The sequence below is a fragment of the Panicum virgatum genome, chromosome 6N (genome assembly GCF_016808335.1).
Source record: "Panicum virgatum strain AP13 chromosome 6N, P.virgatum_v5, whole genome shotgun sequence".
Classification (NCBI taxonomy): domain Eukaryota; kingdom Viridiplantae; phylum Streptophyta; class Magnoliopsida; order Poales; family Poaceae; genus Panicum; species Panicum virgatum.
Genome location: NC_053150.1, coordinates 1,153,034 through 1,160,385, shown reverse-complemented (window position 1 = coordinate 1,160,385; position 7,352 = coordinate 1,153,034). Strand labels below are relative to the sequence as shown.

General features: G+C 46.0%; 2 protein-coding genes across 2 annotated transcripts; one reads left to right on the top strand and one right to left on the bottom strand.

Annotated features, from left to right (window-relative positions):
- Positions 1-320: 320 nt before the first annotated feature.
- LOC120679528 (protein TRACHEARY ELEMENT DIFFERENTIATION-RELATED 7A-like) lies at positions 321-1,689 on the top strand. Its single transcript, XM_039961134.1, has one exon. It carries the CDS (start codon positions 405-407, stop codon positions 1,455-1,457), a length of 1,053 nt encoding a protein of 350 aa, XP_039817068.1. The 5' UTR covers positions 321-404; the 3' UTR covers positions 1,458-1,689.
- A 47-nt stretch (positions 1,690-1,736) lies between these two features.
- LOC120679527 (chromatin assembly factor 1 subunit FAS2 homolog) lies at positions 1,737-6,291 on the bottom strand. The gene is made up of 12 exons (XM_039961133.1): positions 6,078-6,291; positions 5,828-5,951; positions 5,636-5,662; positions 5,330-5,402; positions 5,130-5,233; positions 4,826-5,040; positions 4,643-4,742; positions 4,393-4,459; positions 3,858-3,946; positions 3,618-3,756; positions 3,420-3,520; positions 1,737-2,147 (listed from the first exon to the last, which is right to left on the bottom strand). Exons 1-12 carry the CDS (start codon positions 6,189-6,191, stop codon positions 1,942-1,944), a joined length of 1,359 nt encoding a protein of 452 aa, XP_039817067.1. The 5' UTR covers positions 6,192-6,291; the 3' UTR covers positions 1,737-1,941.
- Between the last annotated feature and the right edge of the window lie 1,061 nt (positions 6,292-7,352).

The following is a 7,352-nucleotide window of genomic DNA, read 5'->3' as shown; positions in this document are numbered from 1 at the left end:
GAGCAGCCATTGCTGAGGGCACAAGATGCGTGTGTGTGACCCGTGTGCGACGCCATTCCACATAAAGAATGATACGGTAGTGACAGAGGCAAAAGGCAGATTGGAGCTAGGTGTCGGTGTCCCACTCATGATACCCGGGCCAGCTACACACACACGCATGGGCTTTGATGCCAAGGAACGCATTGTTTGGAAGCAAACCCAGCCGAAGCCGTAGCAGAGGAGCCAAGTCACTTGCAGTTTTGCAGCCCAAATCAAACCTTCACGCCCTTCCCTCCAAGCAGCCACAGGCTTTGTATATGTATAAATATGTGCTACATGATCGCCACCACAACTCACTCAGTTCTCAGCGCACTACAGCAGCAGCAGAGTTGCCTCTATCTCTCTCTAGCTTGGAGCACAAAACAATGGCGTTCAACCCTGCCCCTCCAGGACTTGGCTTCCCCTACCTCCCTCCAAACCCTTACCTCCCTCCAAACCCTTACCTTCCAAGGCCACCACTGCGGCCTCAAGCCCCGCCACCCCCGCAGCGCTTCCCGCCGCCCATGCGAGCCCCGCCGCCGCCGCAGCGTGCTCCGCCACCACCCCAATCTCCGCCTCCACGCCGTGCTCCGCCACCGCCCATTCTTCCCCCTCCACCACCGCCCATTCTTCCCCCTCCACCACCACGCCGTGCTCCCCCGCCACCCACTCTACCCCCTCCACCACCGCGTCGTGCTCCCCCGCCGCCCGCTCTGCCCCCGCCACCACTTCGTCGTGCCCCGCCTCCACCCGCCTCACCCTCACCACCACCACGCGGTGCTCCACCCCCACCATCACCACCCATTCGGCCACCACCACCGCCAACTCCTCGCCCTCAAGCACCACCGCCACCTCGCCCGCTAGCACCACCACCGCCTCATATCCACCCACCACCAGCTCCCATGCCGCCTCCGCCTAGCCCTCCACACCACATCGTCATCATCGTGGTGTTCGTCTCACTGGGCGGCCTCCTGCTGCTTGGATGCCTCGCTGCATTCTTCTGCTGGCACAAGAAAAAAGGGAGGAAGACAGAGGCCAAGGCTGAGGTGCTCAACTACAGCGACCATGTCCATGTCCACAAGGAGACCATGTCAGGCCCCCATGGCGCCGACATTGTCAAGCTCTCAATAGACGAGGACATCAAGTTCCAAGAGACGGTGAAGAAGCAGGACACCATTGGTGAATCCTCAAGCACTGCAGCAGCAGGGAAGACGGCGCACCACCACCTCCCTTGGACCTGGCACAAGAAACATGAGAGCAAAGAGAAGAAGACAGAGCTCATCAATGTCACCAAGCACAAGCATGTCGACGAGATCATTCCGGGGCCTCACGGAGAAAAGATTGAGGTCCTTTCGGAAGATGAAGACATCAGATTTGAAGAGGCGGGCCAGAATGAAGAAGAATTTGAGAAATCCAAGGCTCACATAACCAGATCGTAAGAAGATGCCACTGCCTGCGGAAGACCACCAAGACAATACTGAAAGCAGTAATCATTCCATACGACCATACCCACACGCACATACACATCCATTCCATGCATTTGAGTATTTTGATAAGATTCCATGGTTCTTTGATGTTACTGAAATAAGGGTGCCACAGACCCATTTGATTGGATTCAATATGTAATTATTTGTCAGCAATTGTATATGGGCAATTTATGCGTGCAAACAATTTCCCAGGAATTTCACAGGTCATTGTAGGAATTTCACAGAAGGCCATAGTGTAAGATGCCGGTTAGTGGCTGCATGTTGCTTCATAATAGTGTGCTCATGCACAACCTATGTGTCCACACATTTCCCATTGTGTCAAGAGCAGGAAGACAATTTATGGGGACTTGGGCAGATGGTGAACACGGCTGCACACTCAACTTTACAGGGTAGCCCTACATAACCCATCATGATCCTAACTGCTTCAGCTACTTAGTCAAATTGCGATAGGAGTAATCCGCTTCTTAGTAGGCTTACTCGATGCGCTGTTCTTGGCCGACACTGGTGGCGGCGTCACTTCGACAGCCACAGGGTTGCTTACCATCTTGACTTTGTTGTCACAAGCATCCACTTCCATACTGTCTGCTGCCACCGGCTTCTTGTTTTCACAGGTCACATTTCCTTCAGCAAGCTCCCCTGTCCCTGTATTTTGAACCCTGTCAGAGTTTCTTCAACAAAATGAATGTGAAGAGTAAACATTGCAAAGCATATGGCCCAACATGCAGAGAAAAAGTCTGGTGTCCACAGCTTCTTGATAGAAACAGTGATTGGAAAAAAAAAGACATCAAAGATCTATTTGCTGGATGGGCTCTGTTCATGTTGTAAGATTTCTGTCAGTGAGACCCTTTAATATCCACCGTGTTACTTAGAACGATATATGGTAGTTCACATGTCCGCGTCTGCCCATGTGTCAAAAATAGAATCCCAATCTTTAGGTGCAGAACAGAAGGCAAATATAGACAGACTGAACTTCTTTATTTGTGATCTATATAAAAGAGAGCTGCATTACTTGCAACAACCTATAAGATCTAACTGTTTCAGCTAGCTCTTATCCAGAATTGGATCCTAGTGATTTATCCAGAATTGGACCATGTTAGAAGAATGTCTTCAAGAAAATTGCTTATCAGAATGGGAGGAAACAGGTAAATGGTATTGGTTCAATAGACAAATTGTAAACAATTGGCATGCAAAACTACCACTGCATCTAAGGAGATGGTCCTACATATCAATACATTGCTTGTGTATCAGTCTTATTAGCTTCATGTAACCTGGAGATACTTCAGGTATGTCTGAAAACAACAATTGCAGGATAATCCATCACATGTAAGCAAAATTAGTTGGTCATGGTAGAGCTAGATCAGTGATTTCCCTAAGTACCACAAGTCATATTAGTTGCCGCCTTGCCAGTTACTATTTTTGGTATACCTACACCTAGGTCATTGTGATGACATCTGATTCAGTCTTGAAATCGTCACCAAAAGTTGTATTAGTTGCCGGTTACTATTTTTGGTATACCTACAACTAGGTCATTGTGATGATATCTGATTCAGTCTTGAAATCATTACCACAGGTCATATTAGCTGCCGGTTACTATTTTTGGTATACCTACACCTAGGTCATTGTGATGACATATGATTCAGTCTTTAAATCTAAAACTGGTATGGAATTCCGTAATTACACCAAAGGACATGTGCAGTGTTCAAAGCAGAAACATCCAACCCAAGAAAATTAAACAAAAAATACTCAGACCTGCGGGGGGTACGACAGCCCCCGGGCATTTGCTAAGAAGAATGTTGGTCGAGAAAACCCCCGAACCCCTTGCCCCACCCTTACACAGGGGTGCCGTAGTAGCCCGTACCATAACCCGTGTGAGAGCGGGAAGGATATGGAAAGAGCAATGGAATGGATAGATACCTGGGAGGATGTGAGTCTGTCCCAGTTCCTCGTTCTCAAACTCTATTATAGTGCAGTAGCCATCTCGTGATGACAGTGCCAGGTACTTAGCATCAGAAGACCTGACACAAGCAGATTGCAAAGATGGATTTCTAATCCCAGTACGCACTTAGAGCCCAATGAAGGAGACTACAAAAGCAGAACAGTTGAAGTACTCACCATGCAATGTCAGTAATGGCAGCATAGTGTAGACCAGCATGTATTAGAATTGGAGGAAGACTTTCAGTATCATAGACATACAGAGAGTTCAAAGTAGCGACAGCAAAAACAACTCTATAAGGAAGTTTGGAGAAACCATCTGCAAAATTTACAATGCGATTCAGCTTTATTGTAGCAGAAGTAAAACCTTGACTCCTTGAGGACCTCAAAGCAAAGCAAAGCTTTCATAAATGGAGGTACCTGAGTTAGAACCACGCGGTTTGAATAGAACAGGGCAGAATCGCACTGCTACTATAGCTTTACTTGCCCCAGGAAGTTGTATGGCAGGCCTGCAGTGCCAATGAAAGTCAGTAACCTAAAGAGTAACAGAACAACATGTGCAGGCAAAGTTATACTCTCGAGTATGTTCTTCTGATAAAAAAAAACACAAATACATCACGATAGCCTTAACTAAAATACTATCTTTCTGTGTCATCTCATCAGTAATGTAGCACAGATGTAGCCAACCATAAGATACAACAGCACCGTGTAGCAACTAAGCAATCAAAGACAATTATCTTCCAAACCTTAGGACTAAAACTAAAGTTTTCACTTATAGCTTACTCTTAGGTGCACTAATTCATCTACAATTGCAAAAAGAAATTTAGAAATGATGATTCTCTAATGCTCCATGTCTTGTAATATCTTACCAGTTGAATTCAACCAGATCGATCTTTCTGTTTATATGGCAAGAAGTGGAAAACATATTGGTGATTTCAAGTAATAGATCGCATACCTTGAGAGGTCACGCCTTGACATTATATAAGCAGTATTAATCACTTCAGAGGAGTGTTTAGAAAGACCTGAGAAAGACAGGAAAATACATACAAACTTATTTAGGGGGCTACAACATCAAGTACGTGAAAATAGGCTAAAATCATGTGCAGACAGATAAAATAATTTTCAAGCTTAAGAACAAGTGATATTATGCAGATGGCTTGAGTTGAACCAGTAGCTACTATTGCTAACAGAAAAACAATTCATACCTGCTGGCAGTACTAGGAAAGATCCATCAGGTGACCATGCCAACCTCCGAAAGAAAGATGGCAGTGTCTCATCATGAAACAAATGAGATTTAACGGTTGGCTGCAAGGTAAAGGATTATATTGCTTTTGTTCAAACTCAATTTCCAGTCAAATGTTCCAGTGATGAGGGTAGAGCAGACATACCTTAGACTCATCATGATTTGGATATTCTATCTTCACCAGTGTATGCTGAGAAACAAAGTTCATCTTCTCTGCGTTCTTTGATTTGCCTTGAGGCTTATTTGCATATATCTTACAGGTTCTGTCAGAACTCAGTGAAGCTATATACTGGCCCAGAGGATCCCATGCCACACCCTGAACATAATGTAGATGTCCCTCTAACTTTTGCTGCACTGTACCTGAGAAGGACATCAGGTATAAATCATATAAGACACTATAGAAACCATGTTGCCACAAACAACAGATTCCTTACTGAAGTGGGAGTTACCTTTAATAGCATCCCAGATTATGCAAGTGTTGTCAACTGACGCAGAAACAAGGGATGCGCTATCACGTGACCACTGTAGGTCAAGAACATCCTTGTGATGGAACCTGCCAAATAAATAGGGCTGTTACGATTTAGAAAGATTCCAAAGAAGAGGTCGGTTTAGGAAACGCCTTTTTATTTTGCTTGAGGGCAGAACTCACAGTAACGTCTTGTGAATCTTCCATGCCTCACCGTCCTCAGTAGAGTGCAATTTCCACAGGATAATACCGCCACCTGTATATTATGGAACATGACAATTATCAGAAATTGGAGACACAAAATCCATTGGATAATTATGTTTTTTTAATAAAGATAGCTTCGTGCCAGTAGTGCGAAAACAAAGTAATCCTAATGTATATGGAAATGATAAATTGAACTTTTAATCATTTCGGCTCAATAAAGATTGGCCAAAACTAATTAATTATGACTTGACTTATAATAATAAAAAAATCCAAGATTGAGCGTACCATCAGCACCGGAGGCAAGATATTCCCCTGCATGAAACCAGAGCGGGAAATGGCATTAGTTACATATGTGCAAGGGCACAAAGAGGGGTTATATGTATGTACTCAATTTTGCATATAGAGAGCAACAAAGCAAAACAAAAACAAAAAAGAGGGATAAATTGGTTAGGCACAACGGAGCAGAAATTGCGGTACCAGATGGGGAGAAGCGGAGGACGTTGACCGCGGAGCTGTGGGCGGTGCCGTTGGGGACGAGGCCGCTCTGGAAGGAGGCTGTGGGGAGCCTGCTCTCCGACCCATCCGACGATACGACCCAGATCTGCGAAAGCCGAAATGCGACGGCGTCGGTGAGGAAATGGAAATGCGGGCCCGAAATGGGGAAAATCTCGGGGGCACCAAGCTACTAGAGGATAAGGGAGGGGAGGAAAAGGGGGCGAAAAGGAACCTTGACGTCGTGGTCGGCGCCGGCGGTGGCGAGGCGGCGGGAGGCGGGGTGGAAGTCGAGGCTGAGCACCGGCTGCAGGTCGTGCCAGTTGATCTGCACCGTCCCGCCCCGCATCTTGGTCTCCTCCAATCCAACTCCTCCCCTTCTTCCTCCTCGATCGGTGGATGGGATTCCTCCCAATCTCTCTCTCCTCCTGCTTCCCGCGCGCTCTCTCTCTAGGGTTTGGTTGGGGGAAGGCTGTTTCGGCGGGAAAAGGGTTCCCGCGTTGGGCTTGGGCCTCATTTTCCAGTGGGCTCATGAACGGCCTTCCAATCTCACTCCTGGGCCTCATTTCCAGTGGGCTGTTTGGATGTGATTGATGGGCTACATGATATCAGTTTGGTAATGCATCACATCACCCCCCTCCCCCTAAAAAAAACACTTGGTTATCTAACAAAACATTACTCATTTTTGTTATAAAAATATATAGAACAAAAACGAAACGCCTTCTTATAAAAAAATGGAAAATATCTCATAAGACATTTAAGCGCCGAGAACAAGGAAAACATCCATGAAGATTGTAAGTCTGAGAAGGTAGCTCTGCGTTTAAATAAGAAAGCTGATGATACTATGTGTTGTGAGGTGACAATCACTCTGTTCGGCAGCTCCAGCAGCCTCCAGCCCAACAGTATTTTTCTTTCACACTGCTCCAGCATCAACTTCCAGCCACCAGCCAGCCAACAGTATTTTTCTCTCACACCACTCCAGCCACCAGCTCCAGCTCCAACCCAGCGAACAAATCAAATTAAAACAATTTGACATGAACTAGACCCTTGCATATCCATACGAGTGCCAGTGCTGTGCTGTGCCCTACCCGGCAAGTGGGCTAGCTAGCTAGTAGATGCATGCAATGGATGGATGGATATGATATACATGGTGGTAGCCATCAGTAACGTCGCAGCAGCCACTACACGAGCTACTAATAGCTTCACTGGCGTCTGTTTTAATTTGAGCATCACAATCTTGCCTGCAAAATCAGCAAGATCGTTGCACACTAACTACATAGGCCGGTAATTACTTAGCCCCTATTTGTTTTTAGCTTTTAGATTATGGATCGCAGCTTGCTGATTGTTATTACCACCTGTAATTGTACCAACATCGAATGGGAGCTATTAGAGCCCGATTACACTCTGAAAATCGTTTCGTTTCAGCTGGCAGATTATTATAACAAATTAAAAATTGCAAGCTGCAATCCACAGTGAGCAAGTTAAAAACAAATACGACATGCGGCCACAG

Bases quoted from the DNA above. Each gene is read 5' to 3' on its own strand.
- LOC120679528 (XM_039961134.1), top strand. From the start codon at position 405: ATGGCGTTCAACCCTGCCCCTCCAGGACTTGGCTTCCCCTACCTCCCT.
- LOC120679527 (XM_039961133.1), bottom strand. From the start codon at position 6,191: ATGCGGGGCGGGACGGTGCAGATCAACTGGCACGACCTGCAGCCGGTG. The intron at 5,403-5,635 runs GTACGCTCAATC...CATAATATACAG, and splicing joins TCTTGCCTCCGGTGCTGATG to GTGGCGGTATTATCCTGTGG. The intron at 3,947-4,392 runs GTATGCGATCTA...TTGGCACTGCAG, and splicing joins TCAAGGCGTGACCTCTCAAG to GCCTGCCATACAACTTCCTG.